This window comes from Monodon monoceros, unplaced genomic scaffold, assembly GCF_005190385.1.
Source record: "Monodon monoceros isolate NGI ecotype Baffin Bay Population unplaced genomic scaffold, NGI_Narwhal_1 Super_Scaffold_16, whole genome shotgun sequence".
Classification (NCBI taxonomy): domain Eukaryota; kingdom Metazoa; phylum Chordata; class Mammalia; order Artiodactyla; family Monodontidae; genus Monodon; species Monodon monoceros.
This window is the reverse complement of record NW_021703772.1, coordinates 30,242,869-30,264,459: the sequence shown is the minus strand read 5'-3', so window position 1 is coordinate 30,264,459 and position 21,591 is coordinate 30,242,869. Positions and strand designations below refer to the sequence as shown.

Here is a 21,591-nt window from a genome sequence, read left to right as displayed (position 1 = left end):
TCTAGAGGTGTCACTTGAATCCTTTCATCCGTGGGCCTCTTTATCTGACCTGACCTGGCCCATTCCTTAGGTTTCCTTCCCAGATGTAGGAGAAAATCCGCTCTGAACTGTCCAGACCTGGGTTTGCCTACTTCTCTTTGGGAAGTGAATTTGCCCCAGGTGAAAGGTTTTCACAAAATAGAGAAAGAAGTCAGTCGCTTGTCAACTTGCCAAACAGGCTCAGTAGCTAAAAATTCAACAGGGTCAGCTTCCCTTCTGTATGTGGAGATTGGCCTAAAGGCGTTTGCCCTTGAGTTCAGCCCCCTTTTGGCTGGGCTGGACTCCTCTGAAACACGATAGAGAGCACTTATGCTGTTCCTTTTGGAACGCCACAGAGACCTCCCAAGCCCTTGATGGTGTAGCTCTTCAGAAAAAAGTCTAGCTCATTTCTATTGGGAGCATGTTTGTATTTCAGAAATGGAAGGGTCCCCAAACCTGGAAATGAAAGATCAGTTATTAAGAGGAAGTGTAGAAGGATTAAGTGTGTTTTCCTTACAATTTTTACTGATGATAGATTTCAAGAATTCAGTTCTCTCCAAGAAAAATAGAGACTGAAATTCTAGTATTTATCTTGGTGGATATATGTCTGTGCAAATGACGTGTGATATTTTATGAGAGGGTGTGAAAATGTGTACAGGACTAAAGTGTGAATTTCTAATATGTATACGTACCGGATATATGCTCGATATCTATGTTTGTGTGTGTTTCTGAGTGTGAGTGCCATCCAAACAAGAGTGTGAGTTTATAAATGTTTGGATATTGAAAAGGTTAACAACACGCAAGCAAAGCAGATGTTTTAATGAGTTCTTAAATATTTTAATAAGTGCCTTGATTTTCTTCAGATAAAGAAAGAACAGGAAAAAAGAAAGGGGTTACTCCTTTTTCCTTTGGCTAAAGGAGTTTTAACAGCCGAAAATGCAGACTGTCTGCTATGGGATATATATAGTTTAATTTTTTTTTAAGTGAGGAAATGATGACTCCTGGTGTGGGTGAGAAATGAAACCTTCCTATGAGGAAGTTTCCTGTCTTTATTGCTGATTATGTGTGCCTGGTCTAATGACTAAAAGCTTAAACTTGGGGGGGGTGGAGTGGAGGGGGCAGGGAACTGAGGGAGAGAAGTTCTTTCAAGAGTAATTGGAGGGAAGCAGGGAAGGGATAAAGAAGGAGGGAAGGAGTTTGGATGACTTGGTTACAAGACAGGAGCTCAGCTCAGATTCCATCTGCTGAGTTCCAAGGTGAAAAATGTGGTTTGGGGTGAGTTGGTGGCAAGGCTGCAGTTTTCAGCAAAACAGCTGGCAGAGGAGCTGTACCCAGCAGAAAGTTTCCTCTCCCGTTAGCTTGGTCCGAGCAGCTGGTGATCCAAATCCCCACACCTCCACCTTTTCAGAGGGCCACCACTCTCAGCCCTATTTCGTGCCCATGAACCAGGACCAACGGGCCACAGTTTGACTTGCTGGAAGTCGTTGGGTGCCCAGCATGGTGGAGTGGTGTGGACACCTGGAAAGACTGCGGGACTAGCCGCAGAGGAACGGGCGGCACCCGGCTTAACTGCTGGCCTCATCTCTGTCTGGGCGGGGAGGCTGGGCCCATTGTACTCCTGGACTGGGGAGGGTGCGGGGTCATTAGTTAGAGGATGATGTGGTCTCTGCAAACCAGAGGAAACGGCCTGCTTTTGTTTTCCACCCAGTAGGAAATGGAACCTGAATCCATTAGATTCTGGGCAGTTCAACGCGGCACAGTTTGAGCTCTTAGAGGCGTGATGCCTAAAAGGCTACTTGTGTGGATTTGTGTGTCCCAACCATCGCTGCGCAGTGTGCCCATCTTTTATGCATTTAAAGCCTGTCAGGCTGGTAATCTAAAGCAGAGGTCTGGGCGACAGTAATGCCAACATTATATAGGAGAGTGCACCTGTAGAGTTAAAAAATGCATGACCCTTTCCCTCAAAGAGTGAGCACAGGAGAAAGCCCCGTCCTGTAGGGTAGCTGCTGAGCCAGAATGCATAATTCACGGACCCCGTGCTGCTCCATGCAGATGGCGATATTAAATCGTGATTGATGCTAAGAGAGGCACACATCTTAGGAAGTTCTCCTAGAGGCTTCTGAATATTTCCAGGTCTCTTGTGCCTTCCCATCTTCTGTTCTACCGTGGTATTGAGCCAAACCCCTCCATTTCCCAGGAACCCCTCCTGGGGATGACAGAGCTTCACTCCCAAATATGAGATGCTTCAAATGTCATCACCCACCTCTTCTGCCTTTGAAGATCGCCCCCTTCCCTCCTGGCCCACGTGAAGCTGTTTACCTCCAGCTGGGCACTGCTGAGGGGGAGGGGAGCAGCTACTCCCCTGCAGCCTCCTTTCCAAGGCTGGTCACACTGGACAGAGCAGCAGCACGCTCTGGTGGTGGTGACCAGGCAGGAGGCACAGCGGCAAAAAGCTTGCAGAAAACACAGGCGTCCACTCAGCACAAAGCACTTTTGTCAAAACTCTGAGGTCAGAGCCAGTGGATTCTCTAATGCAGATTTTTCCACTCAGTGTATAATGAAATAATAAATCAAATTTGTGGTGTATTTGGAATTAAGTGTTTGGGGGCTTTTGCTTTTTCTTTCTTAAAAAAAAAAAAAAATAGCTGAAATCACCCTCCAGGGTCTGTTCTGGCCCAAAACTGAAAATGCTTCCTCCGCATCACATATAATTGTTACCAGGCTCACTTGTGGGTCGGCACCACAAAACCACTATTGTCAGTTCCCGGAGTCTTTACTTCTGGCTCCCTGGGCTGGGCTGGGGAACACCAAATAACATGAAGGATTTATGAGATGAAGATAGAGATGCGAGGTTTGAACGAGGAGAAGAAGATGGGCCAAGCAGGGGAGACAGGAACAGGCAGGGAGGCATGTTAAGTTTTCAGCTTTGTTGTTTTTTTTAAAATCTCAGACCATGTAATTAGGAATATTTATGAGCATTTTCTGGAATATTTTCGTTTGGCAAGTGTGTGTGTGTGTGTGCGTGTGTGGTTGGGTGAGTAGGGGGTAGGATGAGCTGAAATAATCTCTTCCACTGAATGAGTAAGTAGGTTAGTCTTCTGGACTGCCATAAAAGGTCTGTAAAACTGTTTTAAATCAGCCACTGGTAGAGAGGAGAAACAAGGAAAGGAAAAGAAAAAAAACAGACTGTAACATATTTGAAGTTCTTTGCTTCGTGTGTCTTCTCTTCCAGACCAACCCTGTGGAGGTCGTTTGAATTCCAAAGACGCTGGCTATATCACCTCCCCGGGGTACCCCCAGGATTATCCATCCCACCAGAACTGTGAGTGGATTGTTTATGCCCCCGAACCCAACCAGAAGATTGTCCTCAACTTCAACCCTCACTTCGAAATCGAGAAGCACGACTGCAAGTAAGCACCATCCTGTACCATGTACATCCACGAGACACACACACCCCCACCCGCTCCCCAGGCTTCTGCCGTACCTGCCGCCTCGTGGCAGCTCCCCTGGCCCTAGGACCTGCTGAGCAGTGGTGGATCCTGGCCCCAGAGGGAAACCTCAAGAGATTTATTTCTTTCAGTGGAAATAAAAGCCTAGTTGATCCCATAGTATGGAGGAAAGCGCCTTCCTGAGTGAAGAGTGTAAAGAATACACCCTAAATTCAAAGGCTGGCAGTGGAGGAGAATTCCACGTAGGGGCAGGGGGGCGGGGAGTACACAACGCCAGCTCTTGACTTTAAGATTGACTTTTCCCTTGGAGATCTCCCCATTTCCACTGCCTCTCCCACATGTAGAAACCCCAGCAGCTTCCTTAAATAAAACAGTAGCCAGATTCCCCAAGTGGAGACTTCCTGTGTATCCAACCGTGGATGATCAGGCCGTTATTTTACGAAGCAGCAGCAGGTTTCCTTATAGAGAGAGAGCTAAAAAGCTGAGTCTATACTGGTAGGTCTGAGATTCGCATTGACTCTTGGTATGGGTGCTGTACAGGTTAGAGTCTCAAAGCGGGTGCTATGGATTTATTTAACAAACACTCTTCTAATTGCTTTGTAAATATCAATCCATTCAGTTCTCACAATGGCCCTGGGAAGTTGGTGCCATTATGACCTCCATTTTGCAGATGAGAAAACCAAAGCCCAGAGAAGTCAAGTCACCCGAGGTGACTCAGCTGGGCTCACAACATTGGTCCTGCCATCTTGGGAATGTGTGGCTTAGGAGAGACCAAGCAGACATTTAGACATCTGTGAGTGCTTTAGAAATGCCATGTTGGGACTTCCCTGGTAGTCCAGCGGCTAAGACTCTGCGCTCCCAATTCAGGGAACCCGTGTTCCATTCCTGGTCAGGGAACTAGATCCCACAGGCCACAACTAAGAGTTTACATGCTGCCACGAAGACCCAGCACAGCCAAATAAATAAATAAATAAATAAATTTTTTTTTTAAAAAAAAGGAAGAAAAAAGAAACACCATGTTAACACCAAGGTCCCTATAAGTTAAGGTGAGGGAGGAAGCAGCATTGCAATGTCAAGAATGTGAATGCCCTTTGTACTGTCTAGTGGGCTCCATCTTAAAGTCTTTCCTCGCTGAAACCAAAGTGAGAGTTTTCTATACAGGATAGAATGTGCCAACGATCGTGTCCTGCTCCAAACGAGTGCCTAGAACATGCCACTGCTCTGATGGGTGTTCAGTGGCCCCTTATGATTAATAAATAGTCTGAGCATTCCTTGTGAGCAAAGCATTGTGAAGGCTGAAAAATTAATAAAGGGATCAGCTAGCAGGAGGCGTACAAGGGAGCAGGTCTAGGTCTGGGCCCGTGCTACCTTGTGGAGGAGAACAAGGCTCCTTTTTAACCAGAGTTCGATCAGGAGGCACAGTGAATCAATGTCATTGTTATCCTCCTAGGACTCCTTTGCACCTTCATAATGGCTTTTTCCTAACAAGAGGTAGTCTTTGTTGAAAACCGAAGGGTTTCCCGGGTGGACGCCTCATGTGACAAAGAGTCATAAGACGGAGTTATAATCCCAGATCCACTCTTGACTCCATGGATGACATAGGGTAACTAACCAGTTCCTCTTTGTCTAAGTGAAATGCACAGCCTGTGTATATTTGCACAGCACCTCAAGGCTGCCAATTCCCTGCCAGTGAACTTTACCAAAAATTTCTGTTAGAAGAGCTTCTTTATAAGGTATAAGGCTTCTGGTGCCTCTGGCTGGGTTACAGAAGGTTGGCACAGACTGAAGCGTGATGTACTGAGAGCTTGGGTCTGAGCTCAGAGAACTTTGACTAATCACCTGTCTCAACAGAGGGCCAAAATCTGTTATGCTTATGCCAGCAAATCTCCCAGGAAAATTGCTGAGAGGTCATCTCATGTATATTCATAGTGGCAGAGAGAGAAGGCATGGCTTTGGGAAGGGAAAACTCAGGAACTGGTGAGCATGACTTAAAACATGTTGGAAGCATGTTCCTGCCCAGTTTGGGGCTGTGGCATACCCCTTGCCCTCAGGACTCAGCCCCAGGGATGGAGCGAGCACAAGGTCTCTGAAGCCACTGGGAACAGAGGAACCAAGACGTTGCCTCTGGCTGGAGTTGGAGTAGGGGGAGCAGGTAAGTTACAAGGTTATTCTGAAGCTTCTGGTGCTTACCGTCCATACCAAGTAGCTTCCTGTTTTTCTCCCCACTCCCCCAATTCCATGCTTCCAGCTTGAACCGAAAAGTTCAGGGAGGTCAGAAAAAGATCTTTCTGGAGTCTCCTTGCCCCAGTGCCAAAGTGTCAGCAAGACGCTGTTGGGGTCACGCCTCTGCTACTTAACCTCATCCTTACTTCTCTTACCCTCCCCCATTTCTCCTCCACTCCCCATTTCTCTCTCATTCTCGTTAATTTTTCTACTTAGAAAGACACATCCGGTTCTCTCCATCTCTCACCCTGCAAGGTATTTTTAACAGTCTTCACTGCCATCTGTATTCAGGGTTAAATGGGTTCCTCCTCCCCCGCTGCCTTGTTTCACTTTCTTGTGAAGGGGACAGTCCTGAAGGTTCTGTCCTGTTTCTCCTCTCTCCCGCTCTCATTTTCCTTCCAAGGGAGCTCCCGGGTTGGAAAGCACTTACTATCAAAGGAAATTAGCATCCTTTCTCTTTTCGTTTTGGTGCATGTTTCCAATTGGGTTTGGCTCTCAAGGCCCTCAGGGTAGACATGTACCAAGAGAAAACGGCCCAAAGGGCCTTCCGAGGAGAGCATGCAGCGGCAACATTCCCTGCAAAAAGAAATATGAGTAAGAACGTCAGGGAAAAAAAAAAAAAACCCAGCCCCGCTGTGCAAAAAGGGCAGTGGTCAGCATGCCTGCCCTTTTCTGTTTTCCCCTCTTCTTCCTTTGTGCAGGATTAACTGCAAAGATGGCCCCATGACCTGGGCATGGGCCCTGCTATGAGAGGATTAGCCTGGCTGGTGGCCCCTAAGCCTTTGGCGGCTTGTCCCTCGAAATCCACATCCTAAAGGTGGAGCCCGTTGGTGAATAAACCCCAGACAGACAGATCTTTTCCCCTAACCGTCGCTTGCTAATTTTGTTCCATTTAAGTCTGCCGTCTGCTTGGAAACTTTCACTCACCAGCGCCGGTTTTGCCTGAGTCAGTACAGTCCGAGGCCACCATCTGCAGTGAGCTCCCAACTCCTCCCTCTGGCCGTCTGCAGGAATCCAAGCCCCAGCACCCACAGGCTGCTCTGAGGCCTAGTCACCGACTGCAGGCAGAAACCAGAAACCCCTGTGGACAAAAGGGCAGGACTCAGGGCCATCTGAGCAAACAGGGAGAAGCTACTTCATTCCCCGCGGTGGGCAGGAGGATCGTGCTACTGCCTTTCACTTGAGTCATCAGCCAAGTGGCTGAACCTTAGGGCTTTAGAAGCATATGCATGCAAACTTGAATATTCTTTTTTCCCTTTCTGAGATCTAAAGTATATGTATTCTCGAAAACACCCACCTGTGTAGGATACACAGCTTATTCACGAGCCCTCGCACAAGCCTAGCATCCCACCCCATCCCGGAGGCCCAAAGAAAACCAGAATCAAGAGTCTAGGTCCTTTTAAGAACTGGTTATTTCCAGATGGATATCTTGAAAAACATGCTTCAGAAAGTGCGAAAACCACTAGGAAGACTTGAGAGAACATTTCTTAGGCTGAAAAACCCACACAGAAACCTATACTGATAATTTGATGTGTACGTTCAGCACAGCAAATCTCATTTACCATGCCTCATTGAAATTTCCAGATTCTAAAACATACTCCTCTAAAGTTCCAAAAGTTCCTCTTTAGAAAGATTTCTGATTAAGAACATTCTAAGTCATGTGCCACGCTTCCTTGTCTTCGTAAACAAAATTAATGCTAAGGTGAGTCAACTTTTTCTCAGTGATTCAGGCTTCTAATTCTAAACTTGACAGAGGCTGGGTAATTTCATGTTTGGGTCAGATAGATTTAGATACGAGTTTTTGTTGACATTTTAAACTTCCCAGGCCTCAGCGTTGTCATCTGCAAAACTTTGACACTGGCAACTACTTTGCAAGATTTCAGTCTCTTGTTTATGTCGATACACAATAAATTCGCAACTGGGTCAGCATCTTTGTACGTTGGGGGAATGTGTGACTTTTTTCTATCAATACTCTTGCTGTCATCTTCTGTTATGAGTATACCCCTCTGACCTCTTTTTACCCTTTTATTGTGGGTATGGATTTTGCTTCAGGAGGTTTTGGTGTCTGTTGGGAAGTGTTTAGTCCTGCGGTCTAAGCTATTGTCCCAGGCCAGTGCAGTCCCAGGGCCAGCATGTCTGGTTTGCTTTAGTCAGCCACGCTCATAGCAGAGTGCGTACTAGGGTGGTCTCCCGGGGACAGAGTGTGAGAGCATCAGTGCATGGAGTCCTCGGCATTAGTTGAGCTGCTCACCATCTTTTCTTCTGAAACTATCCCCCCACCCCGCCCCACCCACATTCTGGATATTTGAGGTTTGGGGGGATATTTGGCCTCTAGCTAAGTGTGCTGGATAAACAAAGTGCCCTTGTGTTTATTTATGGCCAGAGGAGCTCTCTAAATCTTAGAAGATACGTGTGCTTCTCCCGAAGTAGGGGATGCTATCTTAGGAAGGGGGCACTTTCCCAGGTTGATAAGTTGACTTTGGGCAACAGAGGGAACATACCAGACCTCAGTAATCTGGCCCTTCCCCAGCGGGCCAGTGAAGACTCCCTGTGCTCAATAAACATCCTCCACATGCAACCACATACAACCTTACTACATCTGCAGGAGACCCTGTGAGGGCCAGGGGTCAGACTCTCCTCCCTCTCCCCTCCAGTGCCCCACGGCACGCTCCCCTCCATTCCCCCTTGGAGTCCTTGATTCCTCCAGCTCTCTTTCAGGGCCCCCTACTCGGAACTCCCCAAGCGTTGCCTGTTGCCCTGATTTGCTTGCTGTTTGTTCGTGCGTGGTCATCCTGTGTTCTGAGCACGTAAGTTCTCTAAGGGCACGGACCACGTGTGTCTCATCTCTACCCTCTGAGGTGCCTAGTCCTAGAGGGGGCTGAGCAGGGGCGTGCACATGATTGTGTCAGGGAGATTTTTACATCTGGGTTGCCAGGATGTAAGTCAGCATGGCACGAACCCACACTGGAAGGTCAACAGAGGTGTCTTCCCTAGTCGTCCATCTTGTGATGTGACATAATGACAGCAGGAAGGTAAGACACGGGATCACAGAAGTTACTAAGCTCTCTGTGACTTGGTCTTTCATCAGCAAAGTGGCAATAGACCTTTCATTCGTTCCTAGTTATTAAACATCTACTGTGTGCCAAGCATGATGATAGCCTTGGGAATTCAGTGATGAGTAAGTAAATTGTACTCTTTGACCCTATGAAATTTAGAGTTTGGAAGGAGGAAGCAAGTAAAAAAATACGTGGTTACTGATGATAAAGTTGCCACATATGAGCCTGACACTGCCAAGTGCTTTACATACATCATCTCATTTGATCCCTGCAACAAGCCGTGAAATGGGAAGTGGTTGTTACTCTTCCCATTTTACAAATGAAGAACATTGGGCTCAAAGAAGGTAAGCAACTGGCCCAAGTTTGCACTCTTGAAGGTGGCAGAGAATGGGACGAAGTGAGAGAGTGGCATGGACATATATAAACTACCAAATGTAAAACAGATAGCTAGTGGGAAGCAGCCTCATAGCACAGGGAGATCAGCTTGGTGCTTTGTGACCACCTAAAGGGGTGGGATAGGGAGGGTGGAGGGAGATGCAAGAGGGAGGCGATATGGGGATATATGTATATGTATAGCTGATTCATTCTGTTATAAAGCAGAAACTAACACACCATTGTAAAGCAATTATACTCCAATAAAGATGTTAAAAAAAAAAAAAAAGTGCAGAGAAGGGATTTGAAACCAGAACACACTACTTTGCAACCTGAGTTCTTTACTCTCATGCTCTATTGCCTCCGCCAACACCATGCATTCTGACCGGGGACGTGATATGAGCCCTGGGATCTACCCTTGGCTGAGGAGATCAGGGAAGGCTCCCTGGAGGAGGCGATGCCTGCACTGATCCTGAAGAAGTTAGCCAGGCAAAGGGGATGGCGGTAGCGCTGGTGGCCCAGGCAGAGAGCATCATGTCAAAGGCAAGAAGGGGAGAGAATTTGATGTCTTCAGGAACCACAGTAATGTAGGGCCATCCTAGTGGCTTGTTGATACAAACCCCCTTCTCGGTGAAGAGATGACTGGGCAATGCTGTTTAATTTTATTGCCTGGCCAGACAACTTCCAGCATCTCAGCGAGGGGCTGTGGTCAGGAAGCAGGAAAGAGTGAGATGATGGGGACTCTCTGCTGTCCCACTCTCCCTGGTCAGAGAGTTTCTACAGTTTCATACCCTATATCCAGGGACCACCCCCCACCCTGCAATTTAATGCGTGAAAGTGGGGTATGGCCTGGGAAAGTCCGGGTAACACTCTGCATTAAGCTCCGCTCGTCAGTTTACTCCTACACAAGACTCCCTGTGTACACACATCTCTTTCCTACGAATAGAGGGCAGGAGGGCACAATGCCCAATTAGACGTGTGGCTTCAGCTGGTCTCTGGAACTCAGAGCAGAGTGAGAGTTCTCTGTGGTTCAAGAGGGTGTCTAGCACTCAGGAGAGATCCTCAGGTTGATTACTCATGACATTGTTACAGATTTACTGCCCGCTCAGCCACAGAAATATTCTGATTCCCCCAAGGAACCAATGAGCAGCAATACTTTTCTGTATCACAGCAACCCTGCTAATGACAGAAACAGATCCCCTCCAGGTACGCGGTGCAATAAACGGGAACAGTCCTGCTGCCTCGAGCTCAGCTGGCAGCCAACCCCACACTCACCAGCCTTGACCAGGGACTCCACCCAGCAGCTTAGCTCGCTGAAGAAGTGAGGGAAAACACCGCAGATTGTTCTCCGCCTACCAAGGTTAAAGAGCAGTTGGGACAACGGTTATTTTTGGCAGTTTGTTTTTAAATATGCGATGTTGCAATCGCAACTCTCCAAATGCAAGCTTCACTGTGGATGTCCTTCCTAACAATGCATTTTTATCTTCTCATTGAGAAAATGACGTGAGATTTTCTAGTACACAATCCCACTTGTTCTGGCTCTCAAGCCTGGCACCTTCTCTGAACCCAGAGGTCCCAGAGGCCCAGCATCTCACCCCATGTAGCTCCATGTAATTCTCCCATCTAATTACACCGGGTGAGAGTCTGTCTTAAGAAATTCAGTGGGAGCTCTGGGTGTGGAGGGGATAAACAGGAGAAGGAAATAGATGAAGTAGAGAAATTAGATTTTTCTAAAAAGGGATTGTGTGTTTTCCGGTAGTCATGAGTCGTTTAGAAAAAAAAATGTATTCTCTTTGTTTTGTCCTTTTTAGTGGCAGGGCAGTTGAAACCTTTGGATCAAGAGAAACTCAACAGAATATTTAATTCCATTCTTCTACTTTTGCCTGGATAAATCATCCCAGAAAAAAAAAAAATTAGCTGCCCTTGTCTTTCCTTCTAGAAAAGAGCTTCCATAATCGTCCTTCATTATGAGACCTACGCCTCACAACTCATCTCAGTTGATTGCAGAGTAGATGGTTGTATTTAATTTACATAATCAAAACTTTTTTTCCTAGAAGGAAAATCCGTGAAAAGTGTTAGCTGGTTCAAAATAAAACTTGAAAAAGAAGAAGAAAGAAGAAGTGTGAGTTGGGCTTAGGTTTAGGAGGGCAGCAAAAAACTCCACATGATAAAGGAAAATTCGCATGATTTTTTATGCTTTTTCCCTGGCTTTGTAGCCAAGCATCTCGGCAGTCTCTATAAATTTTTCTGCTCTGCCCCATTAGGGGCTCCATCGTACGTTTGTAGGTGGTATGGAGGGATTGTCAGTTGGACAATAATAGCAAATATTTATTAAGCTACTGACAGGTGTCAGGTGCTACTACACCAAGAACTTTCCATGTGTTACTCTCGTAACAATGCTTTTGGGCTGGTACTGCTGTTATTCCCATTTAACAGATGGGGACACTGAGGCCCAGAGAAATCACACAGATAGTAATGGTAGGGCTGGGATTTGAAGCCTGCTGCCCAAAGCTGCCTTCGTATACCTGTGTCCTTGTGCCTAGAGCTGTCATCTGCTGTCCCAAGGCTTAGGTATTTGGGGCCTCTCTGATTTCCTTAGATATACTTGACAAGTCTTTTCTTTTCCTTTTCTCTTTCTTCCTTTTCTTTACCTCTTCCTGCCACGTGGTCACCTCCGGGTGCCGACAGGGCAGTCAAGGAGGGAGAGAGAGCTTTCTGTGTCTTTAAATGCGAGCTGGAGGCCTGCCTCTCAGTCAGTTGTCTCTTTCTGCCTCTCTGTCATCCACCTCCGCCCCTGTCCCGCACAGCCCCCCTCGCCGTCTTCTTCAAATTCCCTGTCATTCCCCCATCACCTCACTCTCCCTCTGGAATCCGAAGATGTGAGGGCTAGTAATAGAGTGTCAGCGGAAGTAATTGATTCCTCACACAGAGAGAATTCTCCTGCCTTTAGTGTCAGTGGAGCTGCACCGGAGTCGTGGAGGGTGAGTGAGGCCTGTGAACAGCCCATGGCTGAGCTGTCAGGGTGAAGCCAGACACACTGGGGAGTGAGTAAGAGGGAAAACGGTGGAACAAATCATTGTTTTGTTGGAAAGGAAAGGAGTAAATAATATTTCAGCCCAGGAACTGGCGGTTTGAAAGAGATGGTTGAGACCTAGGATCAGAGGGAATCCGTGCGGCGGGTTTTAACGGGAGGATTTTTCTTGGTCTCAAGGTAGGAGGTTTTGTTCCCGCCCCATACCCCCTCCGCCCCGTTATCATTATTATCATTAAAATAATTACCGTAACAATTACAGTTGATGAGACCTCGGGTTTATAGAGCACCTTTCATCTAAATGTTCAAAGTGATTTATCCCTGTGTCATCCCTTTGAGAGCAGTAGGAGGGTAAGAAAGTATCATTATTGTTTTGGTCTTATCTGCTGGGAAACTGAGGTCCAAGCAGATACAGGATTTAGTCCCAGCCTCCGGGCAGGCCGCTGGGTTAAACGTCGGGGTACTGACTCCTCTTCTGGGGTGGGTAGGGGGTCGGTCTCTACTGCCCTACTGCCCGCAAGGGCTCTTCTCCTTGTGCGGCCCCCAGAGCTCTTCCCTGGCGCTGATGCTGCCTCCCCACGCTGTGAGGACCCTGCCGGCCACCGCAAGGGGGTGGCCTTCGCGCCAGCCAGCAGCTCTGCACGCAGAGCAAACAGCGTGCTCTGGCTGTGGGATAAATAAAAGTGCTTTAAGGTCTGACTCACACCGTTCCCATCCCGTGAGGAGACTTCCTGCAATCTGGTTCCCTTTCTTGCAGGAGCTGGTATCCTTTCGAGGCATCTTTCTTTCTGGTCTGACTGAGCCTTCAGCCAAGAGCATCCAACATTCTGAACCTTCACAGCTTCTACTCCACCTCTCCAAATGGCAGCTGGTTCTTTCGGAACAGAGGGGCGTTTCCATGATGGGGAGAGGCGAGTGCTTTCATGTGTCCTGCGTGGACAGGCCTGCTTTTGCTCTGACAGCCCCGGGGCCTTCAGAACACAGCCATCGGCGAAAGCTTACCAAGCGGCCGTTGGAGAGGTGGAAGCAGTCCCAGCTGACTGGCCCGTGAGCACTGGCCTCAGTCTCCACCCTGGCGTGGCAGCAGCCCCTTCCTGCTTGGACGTTAGTGCAGGCCCATCATCTCCACACCACCGTGCTTTTTGCATTTGCACAGTAGTGACAAGTTTGCCCCTGGAGCCGGGGAGAACCTCTGAGCTCTGTAACCTGAAGCTCAGGGTGAATGAAATGCAAGGACAGGGCCCGTCACACCTGCCACCTACTCCCCAAGCTGTCCCCTGCTTGCATTTCCGCATGGCACGTTTTTCAGACAAGTTTTGTACTTTCCGACTTTTGTTATGGAGGCTGGATGCCAGCAAAGGGGGATAGAAAAACGACTGGGAGTCTTGATCCCAGGAAAACACGTAAAAGACTTTTTCGATGCTGTGATTGATTCCCTAGTGCCCAGCACACCTCGTTCCCAGCAGGCTCCCATTTTTCAGACAGATGGAGAGGTTATGATTCACTCCCACAATTAGACCCTCTGGGAGCCAGGGTTGGTGAGCACCTGTCCCAGAGGGAACCGTTCACCTGGCCAAGTTCAGGGACGCTGCCGGCACACCAGGCCAAGGAATCTGATTTCCCCTCAGTGGCTTACCCATCAGCCCTGAGAGGCACAGAGGCGTGGTCCCTGTAGCCATTTATGAGACGAGGCAAACTGAGGCATGTTCGATTGACCCAGGCCAGCTTAGAACAATTCAGCAAGTCTCTGGCCCTGCTGCAGTTCACCTTCCCATCTGAGCACCAGCCTAGCGGTGAATGGACACAGATTGTGGGCTACTCTTATCTGCTTTCTGCCCTATGTTGTTGCAGAACGCTAGCGTGGGGTCCTTTGAGCTGACTGCAGACGGTGAGGATTTTATAGATGCACAGAGCAGACAGAAAGAAACACTCAACAGTCCTGCTGAAAACAGCCTGCCCAAAAGCCTTAAACTTCACATTAGCACCGGTTGCTTCGAAAATCCTTCCTTGCAGAAGCAAATACGTTCCATCCAAGCCTGTCTGCAGGAGCAGAGGAGATCTGTGGCCACAGGACCTGAGGAACGTGCTTGCTGGGGAGCCGGTCAGTGGAGGGAGTGGTGTTTGGCCAGAGGGTCATGGAGAAGTGATGCAGGCCTTGTTGTGTGCCCTTGATTCTCTGAAAGTTCATCTACAGTGAGACTTATCAGACACGGTGTCTGGAGCGGCCTCCTTCCTCACATTGCGAGGCGTTCTTGGCAGCCTGCTCCGTCAGGAACAATGAGACCAGCGGGCCCTCTCCATCATCCCAGGGCTTCTGCGGAAAAACCACCAGCAATTATAAATAGATGTTGTTTGTAGTTTCCATTTTCTTGCCTTCAAGGTTTTTTGGAATAACTCCTTCAGTTTGTTTTGGGTTGTTCTCTTTGCATACTTCCTTTGCTGGGTGGTCAGATTTCCTCCCTTCTAAAGAGCCCTGGTGACCCTGGCTGTGAGGGGATTGCTAATAAGCTCAAAATATCAGAGATTCGGGATGGGAAGAAATAAAGGAAGAAAATGAAAGTGCCAACAGCTGCTATTAAAAAGGCACTCGGCACCACACAAATACAGACCGATGTGGTGTGTGAGTCCTTGGAGTTAGAGAGCAAATAATGGTAATAAGTTAGGTAAGACATAATAATGATATGGAGTTAGACAACACAACAAATAATGATAGCAGCAGCAGCAATAACAACTAACATTTATTTATTGAGCATTTACTATGTGCCTGGCCCTGTGCTGAGCTGTTGACGTGCATTAACTCACCAAATCTAGGGAGGTTGAGTGCCTAGCTCTTCAAGACCCAGCAAATGGGAGTGGAGGTGGTTTTGAACCCAGCCTGGCTGGCTGGTTCCATAGCCTGGGTTCGGAAACATGAGACTGAAACGAATTCTCAAAAACTCAAGTGATGAAGCACTGTTGATGGGTTTGTACAGGAGGAGGATTTTTCGAAACCACCCCCTATAGCACTGAGGTTGGGGAACATTGAGACTGTCTGTAAATTTATTACTTTTCATTTCATCTTCACCTGTTCAGTTTCCAAAGCATCGTGTGTATGTAACTCTTCTCTCCCCCAAGTCTGCCATCCTATTTTGTAGAACCCAGGTAATAATCAAAATGGCCAGTGCCTCGCAGGCACTCTCTAAGGCATCCCGTGCTGTGCTGGGCCTGTATATACCTTCACGAACCTTTCAACAATCCCACAAGGTGGGGCGTATTATTATTTCCATTTTATAGATGAAGAAACTGAGGCTCAGAGAAGATCAATGCCTTGCCTGAAATCATACCACTAGCATGTGCCAGGAACCAGCTGGATCTGTCCACAAAACCCATGCACTGCATTTCCCAGAGTACGCACAGCCCTGTAGACAGATATGTTTCTGTGCAATTAAAAAAAAGTTTTTTTTGGTCCCAGACCCCTTCCCTAGGAAAATGTGCGTACACACAAACACACAAAATTTCTGTGTAGGATTGTAGGGGTTCCCCAACCTACTGAGACTCATCTGTGGACCCTACTGGAAATCCATGGGCTGAAAAATATCTGCTCTAGATGATACTATAAGAGCGTATAAACACACAGGATACTGTTTTCTCACCCAATGGACCATATGTTCGCCTGTGGGTATATATGTACTTATAAAAATACTTCAGTTACAAAAATTAATATGTTATCCCATCTGAACACTTACAAGCTGGATTTCTACTGGATGAGTCTTGAAACCGTGAATTCCAAATCCATTCACTGCATCTATGGGTGATTTGTCTATTAAATTTGGCAAGTCCTACAGGCTTTGTTTAAACAAAACAGCTAGGTAAAACGAGTGAGATTCTGTTAAGTCTCTAACTGAGACGGAGAGGTGTCTTTGCGCCTGGCACCTTCTAATGTTACAGTGTTCTGGCAATCTGGCATTCCCACTGCTCTCCAATCTTCATGCAACAACGAGGCCAGAGGACAGAGGCGAGGTCAGTGTGCCCTGGAGCGAAACCGCCTGGGCAAAGCCTGCCTCTGGCCTTTCCTTGTCGTGTGACTTTGGGCAGGTCGCTTAATCTCCCTGAGCTTCAGCCTCTACGTCTGCAAATGGATGGTAATCATATCGGGGCCTGGTGTGTATTAAGTGAGGGTTGAATGAAATACTGTCTACATGGAGTGAGGATCTAGCCCACTGTGAATGCTCAGTAAATGGGAGCTCTTCTCATTGATATACCAGCTTCTTATAAAAGTGGTACCAGTGAAAGGGAAAAATTCAAGGAAATAAAAATGGCTTCTTAAAAAACCCGACCTGACAGCTAGCTGATTTCTCCATAAAAGCTGGATGTCCCTACTAAGCTGGAGACCAGGCGACCTGGCTTTGGGCCTGAACTGACCAGAAACTTCGGCGTCATGCAGACCCACCTCACAGCCTCTTAGGATCTCGGGCAGCTTCTTTGTTGAGAAAGTTGTGCGTGACAGTGTTGTTTTTTCCTCCTGTTGTCCCTGCAGGTTTTAATGCAAAGATTAATAAGACAGTGTTTGTAGATGTCTTTGAGATTCCTGTAAGAAAGGCACTCCAGGAGGTGGTAAATTCTCTGGCCTGGATAATCTACTCATGAAATATGGAACTTTGAAAGTGTGAGAAAAATCTCAAATCACTTTGACAGCATTTTAATTATAGTTGATTTGTTTGCCGCTAATAGAGAAAACGCTGTCAGCATGATTTGAGATATTTCTTCCACTCAAAATGTTATATTTCATGTTTTCGAGTCACAAGGCAACATGTTGGTTTCCAGATACAGCCAGAATAACTCAGTGAGTGTGTTGGTGCCCAAATGCAGAGTGTAAAACGGACCGAACCCCTCAAAAGCAGAGTTCGTTCTTCTTAACATGTAACGTCAACCTCAGGTCCCTCAATCATTTATTCACTCAACAAAAAGTTAGTGAGCCCTCCTATGTGCTGGGCACCGTGCAAGTATTATAAATTCATCTGTGAAAAGGTGAGGTTCTTAACGCTCGTGGTGCTTATTGTCTAGTGGAGGACACAGATTCTAAACAAGTAAAGTATATTGACAAAAGCTTACAGATTATGATAACAGCCAGAAAGGCAATGAGAGGGTGGTGAGGTAGAAAATAAGGGCATGCCAGATGAAATGAGGTAACTAGGGCAGGCTTCTCAGAGGAGGTGACATTCGCACTCAGAAGAATGAGAAGTTACCAGACAGAGCAAAGGCTAACAAAGACTATTGCAGGCAGAGGGAAGAGAAAGTGCAAAGCCCAGGGGCTGGAAAGAACTTGCCATGTCCAGAACGTGATGGCTTAAACATTCATGATGCAAGTAGCATGAGAGGAGGCATTGCCTGGTTGGCAAAGTTTATGGCTTCAGGACTTGGTTGCAGAGGTGCTTAGATGTGTAGACAAATCCCATAGAATGGGCACAGCATTCTTCCTTGGAGCAGCTAAGTACTCTGCCTACGATATAGAAATCCCCTCACAAGCAGTTCTATGTGACATCCATAAAGGTAGACTCTGGATGGGGCTAGACATTATCCAGCCCTGGGAGAAGGGGCCTCCACGTGGTAAATCTTCCAGCACAGGTTCGGTTGGCTGACCCAGCCTTTGGTGGCCTGCTGGGCAGCATCAAGTGTGGATAGAGTTATGGAAAGTAGAAAGCTTCTTTTCATGTCTGCCTAGTGATGAGAAGAAGAGATGAGACTGTTGCTTTTTCATATCTCTCCTGTGGACTCTTATAATTAATTCCACCATCAAGATTCGCACGCCCAAAATGTGGATTTGGGGAGAGAAATTAAGACTTTGAAGTCAAGAAAGAAAGTACAGAAAGCATTCATTAGACAAATGCTCAACATACAGGTGTCGGAATCTGTGAAAAGTAAAAAGGTACTCGGGGAACCATTTTAGGGAGAAAAAAAGAACTGGAGTAGAGATGGCTACTTCAGCTTAGGAAAGTAAATAAATAAAATAAGAAAAGGTAGTGTTAAAGCTTTGAAAGGAATTTTTTCATCTGAGGGAGATTAGGAATAATGAAATGCAAACACAATAGTTAATATGTCTGTTAGGGGGCTTCTGTTTCCTTCCAGAAGATGAATAAGGGGAATGGCTTTTCAGGTTATCCTACATGACTATCGTTGGAGTGAGCTCTGAGTTTGCAGCCCAGATTCCTTTACCAAACAAATGCTGGTTATTAGATGCTAGAGGCAAAGTCAGATCTATTCCAAGGCCACAAAGTTCCTAAGTCTCCGCTAGGTCTTCACAAATGAACCTGACAACACTGAAATTTCTAAGGAGATTTACTCCAGCTGTAGCAAATCCCCGATAAGAAAAAATTTCCCCAAATGAGTCAGTCACACAGGAGGTAAGTGAGACATTCTTTGTGGAGTCAGCATGTCAGCTGGAATATGCCCTTCATACAAAAACCCCAGCCAGAAGACCTGGTGGTTAGCTGGGGCTTGTCTACAGGGCAGAACCCCGACACTCAAGGGAAGGGGGGGTGTTAGCTGCCTAACTGTGACTGGGTCGCTTTCCCCTCAAGCAAACTGGATAGGAAAATCCAGTTTTTCTAAGAAGTTGAAGTAAGGACTGATTATTTACTTCACAGAAGGACTCACCAGAGGGGTCCTTTAAATAACAAGCTCAGAGGGCTTCCCTGGTGGCGCAGTGGTTGAGAGTCCGCCTGCCAATGCAGGGGACACGGGTTCGTGCCCCGGTCCGGGAGGATCCCACATGCCGCGGAGCTGCTGGGCCCGTGAGCCATGGCCACTGAGCCTGAGCGTCCGGAGCCTGTGCTCCGCTAACGGGAGAGGCCACAACGGTGAGAGGCCTGCGTACCGCAAAAAAAAACACAAAAACCAAGCTCAGAGAGAAACTGTATGATATGATTGATTTATATGAACCTTTTCCAAAAATGCCTCTCTTCACTGTATGTGTACGTAGTTATGTAAGGATGTATTTGCAGCTGGCCGCATTACCCAAAAGGATTTGGGTGGTATATCCGTTGAGTAAATTGAGGCAAGTTTATAGCTATGACATGTGCTGGGTAGCCTTGCTTCATCTCTGATTCTGTTAATCCCCTAGATTACTCCACAGGTGTTTAGGCAACCAGATAAAACCCTCCACTTCTGATGAACAAGCCAGTGGGATGTCAGGGCCTTTTGTTGTCCTTCCTATAGAAATTGGCAACACAAACACTGGAGCTATCTGGTAGTCTGTAAAAACATTTTTTTTAAGTATTCACTGAGTGTGGGCCATGTCCCTGGTATTATTCTAGGCGCTCCAACAAGCTATGTCTTATTTAGTCCTGACGGTGATTCTGTGAGATGGATGATGATTGTCACGATGACGATGGTATTTTTTATCTGCAAAATTTTGAGAGCTAGATTATTTTTCTCAGCTCTTCTACTTTGGAAAAAATTCTTTATGGGAGTATCGTTATTTTATATATTTTAAAGAAATGCAGGCTCGCTGTAAACAATTCAGATAATAGAAGAAAGTAAAAATTACAAATTATCCCACCATCCATATATATATTTCACCACTGTTAATATTTTAGCCTATATTCTTTTTTTTTCAATTTCTTTCTTTCTTTTTGGCTGCGTTGGGTCTTCGTTGCTGCACGCAGGCTTTCTCTAGTTGTGGCGAGCGGGGCCTGCTCTTCCTTGCGGTGTGCGGGCTTCTCATTGCGGTGGCTTCTCTTGTTGCGGAGCACGGGCTCTAGGCACGCGGGCTCAGTAGTTGTGACTCACGGGCTTAGTTGCTCCGTGGCATGTGGGATCTTCCTGGACCAGGGCTCAAACCCATGTCCCCTGCATTGACAGGCGGATTCCTAACCACTGCGCCACCAGGGAAGTCCCTATTTTAAGTCTATATGCTTTCAGACTTTTTCTGTATGTATATGCAAGGAAATATATATACCTATATATATTTTAAAGCATACTTTTTTAAAAAATCTACTTTTTTTCAACATAACAATATATCGTGGACATTTTTCCTTAAAAGCAAAAAAAAAAAAAAAAACTAGACCTATAGCACTTTCACTATAGCAGTGGAGTATTCCATTTTATAAATATCCAAAATTCATTTACCCGCCACTGCTGTTGGACATTTAGACACAATGCTGTTTATAAACAAAGCATCTTTTCACTTTTCACATGCTTTTTAAAATATATACACACAAAGATGCATCTACATCTTTGCACAATTGTCTGATTATTTTCCTAGGAAAAAATCCTAGCAGTGGGATTGCTAGGATCAAAGGATGTGTACATATTAACTCTTTTCACATTTTTGCCAAAATGCCTTCCAAAATGTTTGAACAGATGTACATTCCCTCTTATACCGCATCTCTGCTCACTTGCTCTGTCTCTTAGAGAAAGTCGCTTCTGCACTACGGCTCAGCTGCTTCTCCTCTGAAATGGGTGTGAAAATACAAGAAATCCCCATGAACACTCATGAAGCATGTGCTGGGACACTTTATATAGATGATGTGGGTCACTTAAATTTCAGAAAAACCCTAGGAGAAAAATTCTAGTAGCCCTATTTTGCTCTTATTTTCCCCATTTCTGAGGCTCAGAAAGGTTGAGTGACTTGCCTGAGGGGACCCAGCTAATAAGTCTGAGCTGGGATCCAAACCCTGTTCTGTCTAATTCAGGGATGAGTGTGGGCTAGGGGGACACTGGCTCCTCCAGGCGAGCTGGGTAATGTCTGCTCCATGGATATAGGTGCTTCTCCACCGTTGTGCACCCTGGTGAAGAAGGCATCACCATTACCCAGCTAAGAGTGACTGTCCAACAGTTCTTACCTCATCGTGGAAATACAAAGGAGGGGTTTTCCAGAAGGTTTGGGGGAATTTCCTTTGAGAACAAGCTAAGTGTCTTTTCACTGTTGTTTTGAAAGTGAGGAAGCACATTTTCAAAGTCAGCACCATCTCCCACACTGAAATCACAAGACCTAAACAGATTCCCCCACCCACCCCCGCCTTTCCCAATCTGTGTCCATCTCTTCAGAGCTCCTGGGGGAAAACCCTGCCATCTCCTCTTCTCTGGACTCTAACCAGCTTCTGCGATTCTTTGGACTGTAGGATTCCAGCCCTCTGGGGTTTAAGAATGAACTAACCCTGGTCTGCTCCATATACTCCCTTCGAAGGCCTATTTATTTGGAAGTGGCTGAGCCATCTGAAACATGGCTCCCAGGGGCGGTGGTGAGGCCTCAGGCCACTCCAGCTCAAACAAGCCACTTCTGCAGGCCACCGGCTCCCACAGACCCTGTGTGTGTGGCACATCCCAGGGAGGGTAGCCTTCCCGGTCCCTCTCTTTACCCCAAAAGAAGAGATTTCGGACATGTTGTTTTAACAGGTTGATGCAAAATAAATAAACAGGGAGAGAGAGGGAGATGGATGGTTTTCAGTAAATAATGGTAGAG

At 46.7% G+C, this 21,591-nt stretch overlaps 1 protein-coding gene across 7 annotated transcripts in view; it reads left to right on the top strand.

The window, feature by feature from the left end:
* Positions 1 to 21,591, top strand: part of NRP2 (neuropilin 2) — a 114,715-nt gene that overhangs the window by 11,327 nt on the left and 81,797 nt on the right. For 6 of the 7 annotated variants that reach the window (XM_029225007.1, XM_029225005.1, XM_029225003.1 and 3 more), the window contains exon 2: positions 3,251 to 3,428. In XM_029225007.1, coding sequence (XP_029080840.1) covers positions 3,356 to 3,428 — 73 coding nt within the window. In that variant the 5' untranslated portion in view covers positions 3,251 to 3,355. Of the gene's footprint in view, positions 1 to 2,784; positions 3,429 to 21,591 lie in introns of those variants that run through there. The other variant, XM_029225008.1, reaches the window with a different exon arrangement.